Source organism: Pleurotus ostreatus (genome assembly GCF_014466165.1).
Source record: "Pleurotus ostreatus strain PC9 chromosome Unknown scaffold_2, whole genome shotgun sequence".
NCBI lineage: Eukaryota > Fungi > Basidiomycota > Agaricomycetes > Agaricales > Pleurotaceae > Pleurotus > Pleurotus ostreatus.
Genome location: NW_023503157.1, coordinates 3,166,880 through 3,185,892, shown reverse-complemented (window position 1 = coordinate 3,185,892; position 19,013 = coordinate 3,166,880). Strand labels below are relative to the sequence as shown.

Sequence of the window (19,013 nt, the reverse complement as noted above, 5' to 3'; positions counted from 1 at the left end):
ACAGAGGATGAGAATTATCGGGTACACGAATGGCTCGGTTACTCACATGTTTCCAACAAAAAACAGATTATAATACCCTCCGTTTCGACGATGAGAAGAATGGCAAGCGAGTGAAAGTGCCACTAGGGCGCGGGAAGGTCGTCCACCGAAATTCGTTCGTTGGCGGAGGGAATGGACCAGCCTTGAAATGAAAGGAGGAGGAAGGGGGAAGGGGAGGAATGGGATCAAGATTGGACGTTGTGGCCTTCGAACAGATTAAAGGTCCTTGCCACTAATCTCGACATTCCCACGGTCAGTCCTCCATTTCCGTCTCATGTTGTCATGGCGGTGGCCAGCCTCGACCAACCAGACACATCAAACCGCTCTCCAACACCGTAGCTACCACACATTAGCACACATTGTTTGTATCATATGCGAATACCCTTTGTCCTGGACACTGCCCGCGTCGCCTACATCAGCCTACATCTTGTTGATGGGATCATCGGTTTCTCCATGAAAAACATAATGCCAGGAGCTACCCGGTGAAGGCCACCAATCAAACTGATGCGATTCTGGCTCAACGGCAGGCCGTGTACAAGCTCGCGTGCGTAGACTAGATAAATACAAAATAGATACCCCCACACTCCCCCAAATCAACATACAGATCTTATACCATATACCAATGTTTTGAGCTATTAATGAAACAGTATGTCGAAGCCGCCTCGGTGTCGTCTAAACTGCAGATCGACGACATCGGATGATCGACGCCAAGGACATTGACAAAACCATCTGTTTGTAGGGCCCGGAAGACATCATTGATCTCTTGGCCGTCATATACCGGTCGTAGCCGCCACTTCAATTCAGCCTATGTGAATCAAGTAAGTACCTCGAGGAGAAGTGTACAAGACCCCCACGTACCACTGACAAGCCCGGTCTAAAGTGGATCGCACTTATCACAGCTCGCAGCGCTGCATCCCACCCATCTGTAACTTTGTGCCCCGACATGTCGCGCCATCGTCTGGGCAATACCCTCTTAACTGGATTCTCCGAGACGAGCACCGACCAGGCCTTCAGGTGACGGGGCGACACGAGCACTGGTTTCACGTAACCTGCCCAAAAGGCTAGGGGGACCAACGCATCTGTCATTCCCCCGACAAGCTCCAATATATATTCTGAGGAATGGGAATCATCAAGTTGGCCCTAGACAACGATGAAGTCAGCGACCAGGTAATCACGACATCACATTATCCCCGGACATACCGGACGCGCAAGCCCCCTTTCCCCAGCTTCTTGGAGAGCAGTCAATAATTGATGGACAACACTAGCGTCTGCCTCAGACAAGGTGGAGCTAAATATGTCTGTCGCTTCTGCCAAACATGACTGACAGTCCGTCAGACCAGGATTAACTCTTCCACAGGAAGCAATGCTGCCATCGTATGAAATTCCGTGATGACTTGCACGATCGGTTTCGTTGTTGACATTTAGCATAGGGGCCGAAGGGGATGGCGATGCATTGGTTTCCACGTCCATACCCAAAAAGCGAACTTCGATAGCAGTCTCAATGTCATCATCATCTAGCAGCAAAGGCTGATCAGCGGGTGTATCATTCGTCGACTCAGCCACATACCAGCTTTTTTGCTGTTCCATTCCACCTCAGCCCTGGCAGTCCGAGCAGCGGAGCTATCAATCCTAAAATCGACCTAAACGGAGAGTTGATAATCAGAATTACATTCCAACAGACGAATGAATTTCCCTGCTACCTTATTATCGGATACTTGCTGTAACAGCGACATCAAGTCACCATCAGTCCCCAATAGTGGCCACGTCCGCCAGAAGGACTCCTGTTGCAGATATACATCCTCGTCTAGCGCTACGGCGTCCTGAAAAGTGTCAAATGGAATGGGACCGCCCAGTGCATTTTGATTTCTAGAGCACGGTTAATGACTATTCTAGAGCGAGATCGAGACAGAACATACGCATCAGATATTTTGAGACGTCGTCCAGGTTTCTCCCTTTTCGGATCTCGAATGTGTTTAGACAGGATGCCTCGCTCGAGAAGTCTCTTGGTAGCAGATGAGACGGCGTCTTGACCTATATCCCGAAGCAGGTTCGCAGCCATGTCAGGTTTGTAGCGTTCGTTGGGCGTGCCGAATACCATCTGTTGGACGCGTATTATTAACTTAGATCGTCTGTTCGCTATATACGTACCTTGAGCGCTGCCTCTGCGACAAAGGTAGCTTCTGATCTCTCCTCCGGCGTTGACGGAAGTATGCTTCCTTTGCAGAAAGCCTGCTGATACAATGCTTTCTCTCGACCTTCCTCAGCGTCGCCCTTCCACATGAAGTCGTAGGTGGTGGAAGTTACTGGAGGTCCTACAACATCCCATCCATCCAGGAGTTCATCCACAGATTGGGGTATTATTATCGAGTTTGTCGTATTAGTGAAACCAACACGCCTATTCTCCATGAGTATTTACCATCTTGTTCGGTAAGGAGGACGTACAATGCATTCTTGTCGATATGGCTGCGGAGAAACTCGATGTGTTTGGGTAGATCGAAGTTGGAGGCGCTTTGAGGATCATCATCTGGTAGTATGTCGGTACCTCGGTACCTACTCCAAAGGTCGGACCACTTTTCCTCCAGCCGCTTAAGGTAAGCTTCGTTGCCAGGGGTGTCTCTGATATGGACCAACCGCTGGCGCACGGTGTTGCGAGGAACAGACGGAAAGACTTGATCCAAGGCAGTGAGCTCTAGGCGGGGCAAGTCGCGACATCTGACTTTGATGATGACAGAAGCATCCCGGGCAAGCTCTTCGTAGTCATTATCCCATTGAAAGCGATGCCGTCGATACTTGGTGCCCGGCGGTTCGTCGTCCTCTGTTGAACAATTAGATAAATATAACCACGTTACGCATATAATATATCTACCTCCGTCAGCTTTCTCTTTCTTGGGCTTCTTTCTCTGGCGAGTTCGCTTCGACTCCGGAATGGCGGGACCTTGTTGTGCTATCAATTCTGCCACGGATTTCTCAATTAGGTTGTGAACAACGGGCGGGGATAAGAAGCTTGTTCCCTTGGACGGTCCTGAAGATGTAGCTGGAACACTAGGTAAAGTTTGAGTAAGCCTCTTCGCGTGTTTTGAAAGGATTTTCGACGCTGCTAAAGCCGCTTCTCGTAAGGTCTTTTGGATCTCAGCCTCCCATGACCCCATGTCTTTCACTGACACAGCCTGCAAGAACTTCTTCCGAACGGGTCGCAGTCGAATTTCTGCAGAGCCTTTCAGTGGCTCTGGGTACACTCTTGCCACCATGTCAGCCCATTCAGATTCTCTTTGAGCTCTTGCTTCAGCTGCCATATCTGCCAGCAGTACTTTGTCTGCTTCCGATGCCTCCTTCTCCGCTTCAAGACGTTCTCGCTTGAGGCGAGCTTTGGCGATAATCTTAGCGTATTGACTACGAGTATCGAAGAGGAAGTTTTTCACAACGTTGGCAGGAGCAGATACGATCCATGCTAGCTTTTCTTCGTCGACGTCCAGGGGAGTGTCACCGACTTCTTCGATCCTTGTCCCGCCTTGTAGAGCCCGAGATAGGTACTGTCTTTGGTGCCATGTGAGGAAGTATTCATCGGCCCATGACGAAGGCCTGCGCAGGGACTTCGTCAAAGTATCGTTGAGGGGATGAGACAGCGTCGGGCGGAATACATCATCTTCAACCATCTTTCCTTTCTGCAAACATGCCTCACGCAGTTGCGACCAATACTCCACGGCGCCGTTGCTCGAGGACACGGAGACCGTCTTCAGGAATATGGGAGAGGGATCAGACCGCGACCAAGCGAATACTGGTGCCGTGTCCGTGAACTGCCAATAAGACGGTGCGAGGCTTGGAGTATTCGGAGTCCAGCCCTCGAGAGGAGCCGCATCGAACGCCGTGGGATGCTCGCCGTTCGCAGCGCATTGAATCTGAGGGCTAGGAGAGTCGGTGACTTGTAGAGGTATTACTAGCCGGAGGGACATCAACAATCCCATGAGGTCCAGGAACCGCGATCGAGCTCTTGATCTTCCGATCTGAAGTATGCTATGCAAAGGCGGGGGCAGGTCCTTGACTGCTGTCTCAGGCCCACCCTCACTTCGATAAAATTTGGTCAGATCTTCATTGTAAGACAGCACTGCGCACAGTGACAGGTAAAGTCCAAGAGGGAGATCATGGTTGTAGAACGCTAGGTGAACAATGCGATCATGGCGGGACACAACACTGGGACCACTCTCAGGGCTTTCGAGGGCGGATAAGGTCGCTAGATGCATTTTGCGTAACCTTGCAACCTTCCCAACCACAAAACCGTAGAATTGTCCTACAGTGGTGCGCTCCGTTAAGAGGACTTCGTGGATTGTAGCGTCGTCGTATTGCCAGAGTTGATCAGCTCTGTGTTCATTTTTGCTCCAGCGTTCTTGTGCGTCGCCAGGTTCTCTCTCTTGGAGAAGCTGAAGAGGGAGAACACCCCTTCGCTCGTGCCTTTCGATGGCTCCATATTCTATTGGCTCCTCGATTCGCTTTATGTGCGCCGCCGGGACAATTGGAGCTACGTCAGAAAGGTTGCTCAAATATTCAATCGCCTTGGCGGGATCAACATCAGAAAGGCGGGCAACGGTCGTGGGCCGTGGAACGCCAGTGCGAGTCATGATTTGTGTTTTGATCATCTTGATTCTCCCTTTGGACTCCATACTGTCAAGAGTCGCAAGCACGGTCCTCTTGTCCACCCGCGTCCCAGGGGGAGCGCTAGTGGGTTCTCCAGACTGGGAGAGTACATCAACCAAAGCCGAGTGAGCGTCCGTAAACTCCTTGGAGTTTATGTTGAGGATTCCACCACAGCTGACAAGAACCTGATAGAACTCGTTTTCCCGACGCATATGTGACACATTGGCTTTTGGGACGCGAGACGACGCCGCTGTTTTCAACGCCGGTTCTGAAACCTGTGGTCATTGAGTAAGGTGAACTAAAATAAACAAAAGCGACGTACAACGACAACTGGAGATTGAGAGTCCAGAAGCAGAGGATCGATTGGGATGTTGTGAAACGCCTTGCCTGAACCACCGGCACGGGGGCTTGGTGTATCCTCGATGGGCACATGCGGGGTGTCAACAAGCGGTTCCTTTTCTGGCTGAGCGACGTCAGGAGTTATAGGCGAAAGAGGCCCTCCAAACGGGGTCGTAGCTACTGAAACGGGAACTGTCTCTGAATCATTGGGACGATGCGTAGATTTCATGCTGGCAACATCAACGGTGGTGTCAACGGTGGGTGCGGCACGACTAGATTGATTAGTGGAGATCGACGTAGCATTTTCTTGAGAGGCCAATGCTTTTGCTGTTCTGGTGCGTTGTCTCTTGGGTCGAGCATCGGGCGACGTTGCGTCTCCTCCACCAGCGGCAATACTGTCTTCGCCACGGCGTCGTTTACGAAGCGAAACGGTCTTCTCATCCTTGCCTTGGGAGAGATCAGTGATTGCTGGTGGGTCGCTGGGTTCCTGAGTGTTGGCCTGAGACTTGCGGGGTCTTCCTCGTTTCCGTGGCTGAGAACTTGTGGGTACGCTGGTGGGCAAAGGGTCCACCGCGTCTACGTCCATTGCTACTGCTGCTAGAGCATCCGGCTCCGTGATCGACTGTGGCTGATCTTGTATGCTCTCCTGCAACGCCGCCGAAGGTTTACTCTTCTTCTTTGGTCGAGAGTCGTCTCCTTCGTTATCTTGCTGGCGCTTTCGACCTCTTTTCGGAGGACCCGAGTCCTCAGTTCCGTCGGCATCGCCAACTGCAACGGGCTTCTCTTTGCGCGGCTTGACGACTTTCTTCGGCTTAGGCGGAGTGGACCCTTCTCCATCCACGTCTGCAGTAGCTGCTTTCTTGGATTTCTTCTTTTTCTTCCTCTTATCCTCCACCTTCTCGTCAGTATGAGTCTCTAGGAAGGCATCGTGATATTGAGTTAGTTGCTTTTCGTCTAGGTAAAATTGATCAGAGGTAACTGGCGTAAAATCCCCCGTGTTCGATAGGTCAAGATCCCCATAACCAGCATTCGCGGGGTCGAGGTTTTCGTTCTCGAGCAGTTGACGATACGAAGCAACAGTGAAGTATCTGTTTCGGCGCTCACGTCCATAGTTCTCCATGATGATTGCGACCCCGAGGTCGGCCAAGTGTGTGGGAGGGGTCTGCCTCTCTGCACGGGTGAGCAAAAGATCAATCGTCCGTTTGTCAAAGTGACCAAGCCGCTCGCTCAATTCCTATGTAGTTGCCCTGATGAGACGCAGAAGCATAACAAATTCAACCGTGCCTACATTCATGGTAATTCCGCCTGTCCCGGCCTCTTCGATAAGATCTACCACCTGTTTGTGAAGAGTGGTGTTTGTACGAAGACGGTAGACACGACCTAATTACCGCAGTGAGCGGAATACCTGCTGGTCTCGAATCCCGAACAAACTTACCAAATTCGTCTTCCTCCTCGTCATCGATAGATGCAGCTACTGCGCCACTGGGAGTGGGCGCCGAACCTGGAGTGACCAGGCGGAAGCACTTTATCATCTTCCCTTCTGAGCCCTTTCGAAGACTTGGAACAAGGATCACTTCAATCAACCCAAGTTGAATGAGTTCGCGTATCCTCGTGTTGAAGAATCGTCGGTCGGTCTTGGTAGGATGAGCGAAGCCCTATTTAAGGCTTGAGAATTGCTATTTGCTATCAATTGCGAAATTGGCACGTACGATTTTGAGCAACATATTGTTCGCCGCGTGTATGTGGTTATGCGAAGCTTTAAGTAGTTTCATTACCCGTGCCTGTATGAGTGGTAGGCTAGACAAGTGCCTAGCGTCAATTGGCGTGAACCCAAGGTTTGACAACGTCTGAGGCGCAGCTTCTTCGGCCATGTCCCCTGCGTCGTCTGGTTCTGGAGCTCCGTGAAAGAGTTGCTGTGCTTTCGACTCTTCTTCGCGAACCTCTCTCCATCGCGGGCTGGTGTCGTAGAAATGTTTGTGGAGACACAGATGCGTCCCTACGCCGCCACGACGTACTTTGACTCTTTGAGCTCGTCAGAAAACAGTAGTCACAGCGTGCATTGAGACGTACATGAGATTCAGTTCAATCAGTTGTTTGACAAGATAGAAGCAACTCTTCTGATCATATTTCGTATTTCGACCTAGCTCAACGACGGTAATACCTGTCTCTCTTCCCCGCGTAATGAACTGCAAGGCAGTGTACACCATAGGAGTCATTTTCTGAGGCTGAAAGAAATTCAATATGGGCTTCCCCCAAGGTTGTGATAGGGTTCTACCTTGACATGTGAGCCAGTTATGGCAGCAAAGATTTCTTCTGGATCAACAGCTATTCGGAGGGCTTGTCCAAACTCTGCCTTGAGGTCATTAAAGCTTCGTGTTGCTGCATCCGCAATGACTTCGAGACGCGGTCGGTCCTCCTCAGTGACTTCATTTTTAGCTTTGCCTTGGGCTTTGGCCTTCTTGATCGCACTCGGCTGAGGGGCAACGAATACTTCCGTAGTCAGTCCATTTGGGATGATCCCAACTCTGATAGTTGGTTGCTGGACGACCAGGGACCATACGAAAGCATTGAAGTTATGATCGATATTTTGGGTGTATCCAGGGTGTTTTTCATAGAAGTCCTTGATGAAGACGTCAAGCCGTGAAGGTTCGCTACCTGTTATAAACTATTAGCAAATTTCGGAGGTAAAATCTCGAGGTAGACGAGGTCTACCACGGAGGGAATCGAACTCGCCTCCTCGGAGAGAGAGGACAGGGAGATCGTAGACTCACCCAAATCTCCATCAAACGATATTTCACGAATACAGTGCCGCACAAGTTCGTCCATAGTATGTACAAGGGTTTAGTTGGTTAGTACAGGTTATTCTGTATCGTCTGTGAATCCATGCTAGATCGCTGCGCTCATAAAGGGCGACGTGTAAAGCAGCGTACCTTCCGTAACATATAGAAACACTGACTGTTGCACAAACACACTAGAAAAACATCGAAAATAGTGGAGTTGGGAATCCAAGAAACGTCGGAGAGGTCACTGCGGACGGGCAAGATAACTGAGAAACAAAAGAGATCATGGGCGCTTATCTGTGTGTCAAGAACTCCTAGTCAACGAACTATCGAGCATTGGTATAAGAAAAACTACAGGATATAATATTCGTCCTAATATTATGGCACAAACGGCTCTTTTCGTACTCAGGCAAATATCTAGGGTGACTACCACAAAACAAAGAACAACGAAAACTGACTACCGGGGACATCTATACATGCGCAGCATGCCGCTCTTCCCATAATGTCCTGAGGACATCAGATAGAGCGACCTTCCCAAGCTGCGCGTTCTGCTCAAACCGCTGGACAAGCCATTTTTCTAAGCCATCTGCCGCCATCCGCCATAAGGCCAGCCGAGCCTGGACTTCTGCCGTCTGCGAGAATGCCGTGCGATGTGGTGATGAGGGGAAGTATTGTACTTGCTCTAGACATGTCGCAAATTGGGATAGGGAGAGGTTGACGGAGGTTATAGTGGCTCTTTGAGTAGCGGGGTCTATGAATGATATTTCCCGGACAAAAGCGTCTTCTGAACCGCCGAAGAGCTACGGGGAATCGTGTTGGCAAAAGACCACGTAAAAAAGACTTTGTGCTCACCTTCACTATCCAAGTTGGTGCTTTCTGCTTACAGCCCAGTACTCTCTCCGTCCTCACGATCCCCGTTTTTGGATCTATCGTCCGCGACAGCGTATCGACTGTAACGACGTGCGAGCAATGTGGATTTGGGTATTTGTGCCACATTCCGATGACAACATGAGACCATGGGTGCCTAAGGCGCCGCAAAACGCACATCAGCAACCGAGTAGTATTGCGAAGATGTAGATTACTCACTCGTAGTTGAAAAGCTGGGAGAAGAAGTGCATTTTGGAATAATAGATAGAGTGCTTGGATGTACAATTGAGTTGAGCCAAAAGGAAGTCTATAAAGTCTAGGGCGTAATCTGCGCGGGCAGCAGAGTTTTGTCGTGTGAGATGGCGACGGGAGCAAAGAGAGCCAGGGTGGGGCAGTACAAGACTAAGTGGAAATTTGTAACATTTCCGACGCTCCTGATTGGCCCGACTGACATCATCCTCTCGGCGCGGACGTCTCCGGCCATCTCTGCTGCCGAGTGCGGACTTCCGTTTTGTTATCTGCACGTCAGCCATAGGCTACGTTCTCTGTGCACCATAGCTTGCGGATGAAAGTGTACAAGTAGCTAATTAGGCGCAATGGACAACACGATGATATGATGATACATATGCACGAAGAGACCTCGAGGGCTCATTAATTACCAAGATCCGCTATAACGCCTACGTCCAGCTTTACCAACGATGAGAATCACGGTCTTCCGCCAATGCGCGGAGCTCTTCCAATCGTGCCTTCATCTTGGGCCTAAGAAATAGGTTCAGGTCAACTGATGTGTCCGGCTGCGTGTGTAGCAAAGTCTTACACTTCAAGTAATTTCGCCTCCAGAGCTTGTTTCTCTTCTTGGAGAGCCAGGCGTTTCTCCGCATCTAATTTGGTACTGCCGAGGTTGTTAGGAACCAGCCAATCGATATGGGAAACACCGGAATAGGGCAATGACGTACAAAACATAACCTCCTTGGCCATCATAGTGCAGAATCATAGCATGGTACTTCCAAAGGGAAGGTCGATGGGAGACGGTCAGCAATGTGATCCCAAGCGCGGTTGCATGGTCCATCATCATTCCTTCCACGTCGGGCGGTACAAGAGACGTCGCTTCGTCCAGAACGGCATACTATAAACGACGATACGTTGTCGGCGCAAGGCTCGTCCAACAAGGAGGTAAGACTAACCTTTGGATGGTGATAAAATAGCCTCGCCCACGCGATCTTCTGCTTATCCCCACCACTCAACGCATCTCTCCATTCTTTAGCAGCATCCCATCCCCCTTCCCGCTCAACGATATGATCCATTTGCACTACAGAGAGTATACGGAGTAAGTCAGCATCTGTGATGCCCCCTGTCAATGTATGAGCACGGAAACTTCTAGCCATATGGATGGACACTCACTGGATTCCATCTCAGCCTGAGAATGCGGGTAGATGACTTGGTCCCTTAGAGTTCCGAGGGACAAGTACGGCCGTTGAGGGATTAGAATGAATTCTGATGCCCGTGGCTTTCTGACGATACCGCCATATACTGGCCACAGCCCACCCAAGATACGGAAAAGTGAGGACTTCCCACAACCTGGGCCAAAGGTTAGAACGAACCTTTCATATCTTCTTCAAAAACTTACCGTTCGGACCAACGATCAGTAGGTGTTGCTAATGGCAAATTCAATGAGCAGGGGGAGTCTAGAAGGGAATGAAAGGCGTACGCCATGTTTGATGTGGAAGCTCAAGTGCCGCACTAACACGTCTCCGTTCGGCGTAACGATAGGAACATTCTCGAATTGTATGTCCTCTGACTCAATGACTTGACCACGCCCACGGAGGACTATCCAGAACCATCAGAAACGCCCTTAGGACGAGGAGGAAATTAGAACAACCTACTTTCTGCATTTTCTCCAGTCGTTGCCGTGCTCACAAGACTTTTGTCAAATTTGCCTTGTTTGACGTCCTTCATTGTGTCCAGCAGTTGCGATACACGAGCCGTGTAGCCCGCAAGCTCAGACAAATCCTTGTATGAATACATCACGCGTCCGAATGCATCTAATGCATCTCGGTTATTGGACCGTTACGAGCAGATAAGACGCACTTACCTGAAGCGGAGAGCAATAGTCGTCTGTTGGTGACAAAGCCTAATTTAACAGCGGGCTTAGCACTGCACGAGGGAGAATGCTAGAGATGGCACCAACCTTCTGTGCGACTGCCCAAGTCGATGCTTGACACACCGGGTACCTTGAAGAATACTGGTATAGCACACAGCACAAGCTACAACCAGCTCTTAAGCAAAAACAGAGCTCTGAACGTAGAAGCCATACCCCAAAGCTTCCCCACAGCCACTTGATTACCCCTTCCTCAAGGCACCCAAACCACCATCTCCGTTGTAACACTCTGTTTTCGTGCTTTATCACCGTCGCGAAATCACGCTCAATGAGCATCTTCTCTGTCTGTTCGCCGCCAAAGAACGCAATTTCTTCGGCGAACTCTGCCAGTCGAGAGTGACTGTGACGGAGGTTCCCAGAGAGTTGAGCGGAAAGCGCCGTATACATCCCGAATGGAGGAGTAATGTATCGAACTGGGTCCAGCTCATATTTTAGTAGGTGATGACGGGATGAATAGCAATCACACATACGTAGGGCAGCTGTGCTCTGTACCAAGAGGGTCAAAACAACCAGGCCTTCGGCACCGACATTCTGAGATAGTTGGTAATTATAGAGGATCACGTCAAGTATTGGTTTCGCAAGATTAGAATAGATGGCGGCCAGATGCGTGGAAAATCGTTGTATATCGTTGGTGATCATCCTATTATGGAGAAAATCATTAGCATCATTGAAACAGAGACGAGAGATTGTATTTACTGGTCGGGATTTTTTATGCGGTCATCAAGGTTCGCTTCGGGGTGGTTAGACATATTTATTTACGGGATGAGAATGCGATATCTTACATAGCTTGTAATACACCTTGCCGTCGGGGCCTTCCTTCCTGTCACCGAAGTATTGACCCATGACCTCTTGCGTCAGGCGGGTACGGTAAGCAATGGCTAGCTTGCTCTGTACATAGGTGAGCCAGCTATTGGTCCATGTCGCGGGGATGGCAACAATCAGCCATTTGAGGATATTGAGGAAGAACTGCAATGGTTGGGCTCGAACTAGACTAGCTACAATTCTGTTAAGAAATATTAGACCACGCAATAAACTGCCAGGAAGGACTCAAACCAACCTCCCATCCAATGCGGCGACGTAGAGGGATATCGCCGTCCTGAAGATCAGAAGGCTGGAGTGCATCACAAGTAGCATAGCTTCTTTCGAGCGTATTCCGGGGATTACGATGCGTAGGATAGTAGACAAGCGTTGGTAGAATAACGCATCAACCTATCGAGACCCGATGGTCAGTTCCCCCTTGGTGTGTAACAATACAATGGGAGCTCACTGCTACCCGAGGTGGCTTGCCCGAACTACGATCCTTCTCCGCGGTTTCGGCGGCCTCCTTTGCCTTCTCCTTGCCTTTCTTAGAGTACGATGGCTTCCCAGATAGACTCGTATATGTGGAACCAAGCACATAAACTACAAATCCAAGGGTAAGCAGCTTCTGTACCACCGGCCGGTGCTTGACGTAGGTCTTCGACAGGAGCGCAACATGCTCAGAAAGATTGCTCGGACGGAGTGTCGAATGCGCGGCCATTTACGATAGAGAAAAGTTATCGAACAGAGTCGCGGGGAGGATTGAACATGTAGTACAACTGGCGCGTGGAGATCCTGGTTGTGTGGCGCGATCATAAGAGTTGTTTCATGTGATTGCGATCCTCTAGGCGCCCAGGGTTCCGATAATTATCACGCAAGATAGCCTCCAGGTGCAAAGAGCATTCAAGTTGTATTCATACAGAAAGCTTATAAATGACCCTCTTCTCTACGGTTTCGTATCCAACGCACAACCTCAGCCCAGTCCTTTACTCGATGCAGCGGAGCGCCTTCAGGAACCTCTAGCGTTTCTTCCTTCCAAAATTCCTTACCACCAGCGGCCTTCAGTCGTATATCAAAGGTCATCTCATCTCTATGATCTTGCGGCCCAGAAATCCTGCTGTTCCATTGGTAATCGCCGAAGAGTAATACACGAGTTGGTGGATCGTGAGTGGAACATTGTATCGCGTTCTCCGACGAATCATCAATGAGAAGACAAGCTCCCAAGTCGTTACAGACCTGTGATAATGTGAATGTCAGTTATGGACGATCGTGGTGGACGTAGGCTGCGAGTTACCTGGCCTTTGCTAAGCTTCGTCACGATTTCATGCCCAACCTTGTCAGCATCCTTGAATTGATTGGTGCAGATCAACGTGTCGAATATCCCTACAAGAAGGCATCAGAGAAGGGATTATGATGGAACTATATCCACAATACCGGGGAAGTGCTTATCCACCCATTTCCACGACGGCTCGGCAACGTCTTGTGTCCTCGCCGTCACTATGACCAGTCTGAAACCCATATCTCTCAATGACTGCACCCCTTCACGAGCACCGGGGACTGGTGCAGCCTGGTATATACGGTCCGTCGCGTAGAACCTTTTGACCTTCTCATATGTTTCGGCTGGTGTTCCCCAAAACGGGTTCTAAAGACCAAGATTTCAACATTAAACAACCATGATAGCGAATGAAGATCACTTACACACCTTCCAGTAATAATAATCTATATCGACAATCAGTTCAACTCTCACTGCGGCAAACCCTAACGATCTACTTACAGTAGAAATGGGAGATATCCATATTGGTTCCGTAGTTTTCATTATGGACTTGGATGGTTTTAGCATTGCACTTGGATGAGTATAATAACTGCCTTACATTCTGCCAATACATGATTCGTTTGGCTGAGCACATCGTCTAGATCTACCGCGATGACTGGACCTGATGATCCAGGAGGTGATATAGTGCTTAGCTTCGCCAGGGAAGCTTCTTCCGCTGGGCTTATGGGTGCATCGTCCTGATACTCAGATATATCCAGGCCGTGCGGATTTGGCTGTGGTACTATTGTTGGTTTGGAATCAGACATAGCTTGAACGTTCACGCCAAGTTGGCAGCCGCGCCATCGCAAAGCTTGGATCCACGTGTTAAGGGGCTTACAGGGGGTTTACAGGGGAGCGAGGACAGAGATTGACATAAGAGACTATGAGAGGATGAGAAGAATAATGTACATTGCACGCGTGCTCGTTAAGTATTTAGCTAGCTAAATTACACGACTTGCTGAATCTGAGAAAGAGAATGTGTGTATCAGCGTTGCGTTCCCATAGAGCAGCTCACTATACATCTCACCTTCCCACTGGTGACATCGTACGTCCATCCGGAGATTTTGGTTCCCTCGAGGAGCAATGGGTTCCCCTTGAGAAATTCAACATCACTCTTCACGCTGTTCTCCAGCTCAGAAAACGGCCCGAAATCAATAGCATCCACGGCCGCCGCGACATCAGCGTTACCGGGTTGCGCATCCTTCACGAGCTGCTTGATTTCCGGTGACGTAAAGGTCAGCATCCCACACCCGGTGTGATGGAAGACCGCAATTTCGCGCGTGCCCAGAAGGCGCTGGGAGATGACTACGCTTCGTAAAGCGTCCTTGCTTCATTAATGGATGCTCGTCAGCAACTGGAAAGAGCACCGGCAATCTTGACGACTTACGCAAGGCCACCAGCGTTGCGGATAACGTGTGCTTCACCCAGTCCGATACCAAGTTGTCCTGCAGGTCTGCAAGGAGCAGCTAATTTAGTGGAGCTAAATTTATGAGGATACGAGTATTGCATACTCGACTCTAGCATCCATGCACGTCACTATCAGAGTTCATTTTTAAGTCATTGAGAATAGTGTAGTAGATAAGATAAGCTCACCGACAATAATCTTCTTGGAAGGAGGAAGTGGTAGATGACCCTGTGTGAAGGTTGACGCATACTGTGCATTGTTCGCAGCGAAGTCGATGGAGTGAGACATCTTGAGAATATGTGGGGGAGAGATAATGAATGAGGTAACGTCTTTATATCTTGGATCTCTATCTATTTCAAAGCACCCGATGTTGTGAGAAATATTCAAGGTGAATGATGGCGCAATTGTAGGACATGATGATTACGCATAAGACATTCGTTTTCGGTTATACTATAGATAGATACGTGATCTCCTGCCAAGAATGAGTCTAAACGACTTGAGATGCCTGCGGACCATGTGAGTTGGGTCAACCAAAGTAGGTCCTCTTAGCTTACTTTCTCGGTTTCAACATCCCAAATCCAACCCGTAATTTTCGTGCCCTTTAGGATCAAAGGCGAGTTTTGTAGAAACTGTACATCGTCTCTGACAGACTTCTCCAGATCTGGTCCATATTCAAGGAAGTCTATATTATCAATCTGCTTGCCTGCTTCTGCATTTGTAGGATCAGCATCTTTGACTAGCTTCTGAAGGCCTGGGGTAGTCATTGTGACTAGTCCACAACCCGTGTGATGATATACCGCAATTTCGCGGGTACCAAGCAGCCTCTGGGAAATAATGAGGCTGCGAAGGGCATCGCGACTAAAACTGACTGAGTTTTGAACTGTGACGAAGAGATGACGAACGTACGCCACACCACCTGCATTGCGAATAATGTGAGCTTCGCCAAGGTCTATGCCCAACTGGGAGAAGGGGCTGAAGATAGCGGTTAGTGGAGGCATGTTGCGATCAAGTTATCGTTGTTTCACTTGATTCGTGCATCCATGCAAGTCACTGCAAACGATGTCAAGGCATTGGGGGCAGTTGAGGGAAGAATCTTACCTATCGCCAATCGTTTTGTTGGGGGTAGAGCAATTGGACCTTCTTTTCCTGTGTCACCGTTGACCATCTTAATTGATATTAGCGGCACTGCATTCACGATGAGAAAGCAACGGAACTCACTGATGACTTGTTGGGATTACCAGTTGGTGATGTTTCAAACTTGGAGGTAGATTGCTTATTTTGTCGCCGGCTGGGGTCTAGACTTGAATCCACGGATCCGCTACACCAGCGCTGCAGGTATACGATTGGGGAGGGAGGGGAAAGGAAAGGGCCTGCTATCAAATGCCTGAGGTGTACATACCGCCTGAGCATGGTGGTCAATGGCAAAGGATATAGCTACCTGCTGCCAATAATGTGGAGGGCTGCACGGATAAGAGAGTTAGGGCGAAGAAGTTCAGGTTCGGTAGGGAATAGACGCCGTCCGTGGGAAGGGTAACGGACGTGTGACGCGTGACTTGCATACTTGCACGGTGACTATCATCATCATCTACTCTCCACCAACTCGTCTAGCATCTTGAATTTGCGTTTCACATCACTGAGCGCAGAGGGTGATATATCTGATTTTATAAGGTCTCACATCGACATTATGACTAGAACTTCAACTCAGCGAGCGTACCACCTTGCATGGATCTATATCCATCAAGTTAGATTCTAGATTCCTTTTGTATAAAGTGGGAGGTAATGTCTCTAACATACTGAGTCGCACACGTTATATTAATACCTCGCTAGAGCGAATACGATTCGCGCTACTAAATGCCTAAGATTCTGATACGTGTCGTGTGCATCTTTTCCTTGCCTGGACCACCTTGAACTTGGTGCCGACAAATCGCTCTCATGGTGATGCATTCTGACAATTATGCCCGTCAGTTCTGAGACGCGCGAGCGAGGTATTACTATATGTGTGGACGATCCCATCCTCCCCTTCTATACTACTCACGGTGAATTTCATAGCAATGCCCAAGATGCTTCTAGTCTGGCTCAAGTGGCACCCCCACTGTCCGCAATTATAAGCTGCCCCTCCTAGCAGGGCCGAGATTTGGCTATCCCATCTGCAACAGGGCGTCAGGCGTGTCTAATCTTCGCGAAGGAAGGTATAAAAGACGCCAATGGCGTTAGCTGTATGATCTGATGGATACGGCTTACCTCGTGCAATAGGATTCGAGGTGATCTTCCCATCTCACGCACGGTGCTATCCGGTACTTAAACGCTGACCACGAGGGAGCTGACGACTTACAAGCCCTCTTCCACTTCTCTTCAGTCGAGCATGGATGCCCACAACTCCTCGTCCTTCAAGAAGTTCAACGCGACCGTCGCCAATGACATCTGGCCGGAGGTTCTATTCTTCTCTGCGATTGCCACAAGTAGGTTGGCTTCTAGACTCCTCAGAATGTTGGCTCACCGGAACGACGCACAGTGGTCTACTTAGTGTCGACGATGACTTCGACCGACCTAAGCATAGACAGCAGCTTGTTGACAGTATTGGGTGTGGTCCTCGGTGTGGTCGTATCCTTCCGAACATCGACGGCGTACGAAAGGTGGGCCCCATCCAGTGACAATCGTTGAGATCTATTCCCATTAGGCGCTTGTAGATATCAAGGCGGGAGGGAGATGTGGACTAACATCAACATAGCATCAAGAAACTTGGCGCAATTTGTAAGCGCTCTTCACTTAGGATGGAATCAAGCGTACAATTACTCTTGATCATAGATCTGGATCTACGTCCCCACTGAGGGAAGACAACGCAACGAATTGAAAGCTATCATTGAGAAGAAGACCATGGTCAACTTGGTATGCTGCTCATGAAAAATATTATCTCCTACGTTGATGCGTGAGTACGACTTCGAAGGTACAAGCATTCTCCGTAGCTGTCAAGGTCAGTCTTAGCGCAGACGTTTCGAAGGTTACTTGGATCTAATCACAATATCACAGCATCTACTGCGTGGTGAATCTGGGATATATTACGAGGATCTTTACCCTCTCATCTGCCATTTGCCACGGTATGCGGACACGAAGGCTCCGCGGCAGGTTGAAAACGATATTCTCCCTCTCTTCCGTGAACTTCATGGTTCGGGTAAAATGCCTTATGTGGATGTCAGCGATGCAGGTCGGGGCCGCGAGCCACAGCATACGACTTCCCTTCCTGAACCCAAGGATGACCACGACATCATGGATGATGACAAGTCCACCAACGCCTCCTGGTACCAAACACTGAGTAGAAGGTCGCCGCGCAAGCAGGGACTTGATACATTCGATCCAGAGAAAGTACTACCAACAGTCAAAAGCGAGCAACCATTGAAGCCCGGGCGCAATCCCCCAGAGACATCTATCTACGATTACATCCCTCTCTTCCGTTTCCTCAAATGGCTCGCTTTGATCATCTTCCGCCGCACCGCGTCTCTCACTCGGATGACGGACGAACGTCAGAAGATGGGTAGGGATGCTCTTGGAAGGAAAAGGAAAATGGGCTCAATGGAAAGCAACGTTCCTATGGAAATCTGTCTATATCTCTCGAGGTGAGCTCTGTGTTATACACAAACCCCCAGCGATTCATTTCCGTCTCCCAGTTACTTTGCATGTGAGAACTGGTTTAGCTTTGTTCCAATATTCCTGACGGTCTTGAATCTAAGATCTCATGAGGCAAAATTTGATTAAACCACCAGTCGATTCGGCTCTCACCAACAATTTATCTTCTCTCCAAGAGGCCATGTCCAACTTGGACCGTATCAGGAATACTCCGTTGCCTTTTGCATATCAGGTGCATCTTCGAATGTCACTATGGTCAGTCATCTGTGCACATGATAACACCACAACATATGTTCCCGACTGACTGGATACGTTCAAGGCTTTACCTCTTCTTCCTGCCGGTACGCGTTTATAAATGAATGTGTTGATGGCATGTTTTAATCTTACACCATTGATTTTAGTTCCAAATACTTCCAAAGTTTGGCAACCTGGTGATTCCGGCCACGGCGTTCTCTTCGTTCCTGCTTCTCGGGTTCTTGGAAATCGGCCAAGAAATGTAGAGTCGCTCTCTCTCGAACTGAAAGTGTCTGACTCAACATGCCTTGCAGTGAGGATCCTTTCGGATACGATGCCAATGATCTCGGTAAGCTATTACCCCCTCGCCAACCTACTGAAGCTGGATTGTACTATAGATCTGGACGGTTTCTGCTTGCGCATCCAGCGGGAGATCCATGAAATAACTGCAGTACGTTCTCACTCCCTGGAATTCTGCATGCTAATGTAAACCATCTTACTAGCACCACTGCCCCACCCCTGATATCTTCGTGTTCAGTGCTTGGAATAAGCCATTCGCACCTACTGATGAACGTACCGCCGAGACTTTGCGCGGAATTCTTCCTCATGAGTACATGGTTCCTGGTCGCGATGTGTATGTACAACCCGGGTCGGCAAGCATCAGGCGTACACTGTTGAACAGCTGGCGGACCGTTGATCGTGTCACTCGGCATTCGTGAAGCCTTTTCCGATGCTGGTCTGTGCACTAGCGAGGTGTCGGAGCTCTGCAGTCTCATCTACTTGAATCCATGCTTATTTCTTCATCTTATGTATACGACTCACAATATCTGC

At 49.3% G+C, this 19,013-nt stretch overlaps 7 protein-coding genes across 7 annotated transcripts; 1 reads left to right on the top strand and 6 right to left on the bottom strand.

The window, feature by feature from the left end:
* Positions 1-646: 646 nt before the first annotated feature.
* PC9H_004016 (uncharacterized protein) lies at positions 647-7,833 on the bottom strand (the record flags this gene model as incomplete). Its single annotated transcript, XM_036773606.1, has 17 exons — positions 647-844; positions 898-1,179; positions 1,240-1,307; positions 1,365-1,553; positions 1,607-1,679; positions 1,740-1,905; positions 1,956-2,137; positions 2,188-2,434; positions 2,482-2,854; positions 2,906-4,943; positions 4,991-6,241; positions 6,296-6,387; positions 6,443-6,662; positions 6,717-7,029; positions 7,078-7,232; positions 7,283-7,662; positions 7,779-7,833. The coding sequence occupies 17 exons, from the start codon at positions 7,831-7,833 to the stop codon at positions 647-649; spliced, it is 6,282 nt and encodes a 2,093-aa protein (XP_036635079.1).
* Positions 7,834-8,257: 424 nt separating this feature from the next.
* PC9H_004015 (uncharacterized protein) lies at positions 8,258-8,905 on the bottom strand (the record flags this gene model as incomplete). The annotated part of the gene is made up of 3 exons (XM_036773605.1): positions 8,258-8,587; positions 8,640-8,811; positions 8,874-8,905. The coding sequence occupies 3 exons, from the start codon at positions 8,903-8,905 to the stop codon at positions 8,258-8,260; spliced, it is 534 nt and encodes a 177-aa protein (XP_036635078.1).
* A 438-nt stretch (positions 8,906-9,343) lies between these two features.
* Positions 9,344-12,331, bottom strand: PC9H_004014 (uncharacterized protein; the record flags this gene model as incomplete). The annotated part of the gene is made up of 16 exons (XM_036773604.1): positions 9,344-9,413; positions 9,472-9,546; positions 9,611-9,780; positions 9,839-10,005; positions 10,056-10,232; positions 10,282-10,309; positions 10,363-10,481; positions 10,538-10,696; positions 10,747-10,785; positions 10,843-10,918; positions 10,969-11,225; positions 11,283-11,452; positions 11,509-11,542; positions 11,595-11,815; positions 11,870-12,021; positions 12,080-12,331. The coding sequence occupies 16 exons, from the start codon at positions 12,329-12,331 to the stop codon at positions 9,344-9,346; spliced, it is 2,166 nt and encodes a 721-aa protein (XP_036635077.1).
* Positions 12,332-12,537: 206 nt separating this feature from the next.
* Positions 12,538-13,689, bottom strand: PC9H_004013 (uncharacterized protein; the record flags this gene model as incomplete). Its single annotated transcript, XM_036773603.1, has 6 exons — positions 12,538-12,846; positions 12,905-12,993; positions 13,045-13,252; positions 13,313-13,329; positions 13,385-13,432; positions 13,482-13,689. The coding sequence occupies 6 exons, from the start codon at positions 13,687-13,689 to the stop codon at positions 12,538-12,540; spliced, it is 879 nt and encodes a 292-aa protein (XP_036635076.1).
* Positions 13,690-13,868: 179 nt separating this feature from the next.
* PC9H_004012 (uncharacterized protein) lies at positions 13,869-14,615 on the bottom strand (the record flags this gene model as incomplete). The annotated part of the gene is made up of 5 exons (XM_036773602.1): positions 13,869-13,886; positions 13,950-14,250; positions 14,310-14,375; positions 14,434-14,458; positions 14,516-14,615. 5 exons carry the CDS (start codon positions 14,613-14,615, stop codon positions 13,869-13,871), a joined length of 510 nt encoding a protein of 169 aa, XP_036635075.1.
* A 199-nt stretch (positions 14,616-14,814) lies between these two features.
* On the bottom strand, positions 14,815-15,737 carry PC9H_004011 (uncharacterized protein; the record flags this gene model as incomplete). Its single annotated transcript, XM_036773601.1, has 6 exons — positions 14,815-14,832; positions 14,882-15,185; positions 15,234-15,299; positions 15,353-15,377; positions 15,426-15,492; positions 15,546-15,737. 6 exons carry the CDS (start codon positions 15,735-15,737, stop codon positions 14,815-14,817), a joined length of 672 nt encoding a protein of 223 aa, XP_036635074.1.
* A 952-nt stretch (positions 15,738-16,689) lies between these two features.
* On the top strand, positions 16,690-18,901 carry PC9H_004010 (uncharacterized protein; the record flags this gene model as incomplete). Its single annotated transcript, XM_036773600.1, has 14 exons — positions 16,690-16,786; positions 16,840-16,960; positions 17,015-17,078; positions 17,133-17,213; positions 17,272-17,298; positions 17,355-17,478; positions 17,530-17,938; positions 17,990-18,000; positions 18,053-18,203; positions 18,268-18,289; positions 18,350-18,444; positions 18,497-18,531; positions 18,581-18,633; positions 18,686-18,901. The coding sequence occupies 14 exons, from the start codon at positions 16,690-16,692 to the stop codon at positions 18,899-18,901; spliced, it is 1,506 nt and encodes a 501-aa protein (XP_036635073.1).
* Between the last annotated feature and the right edge of the window lie 112 nt (positions 18,902-19,013).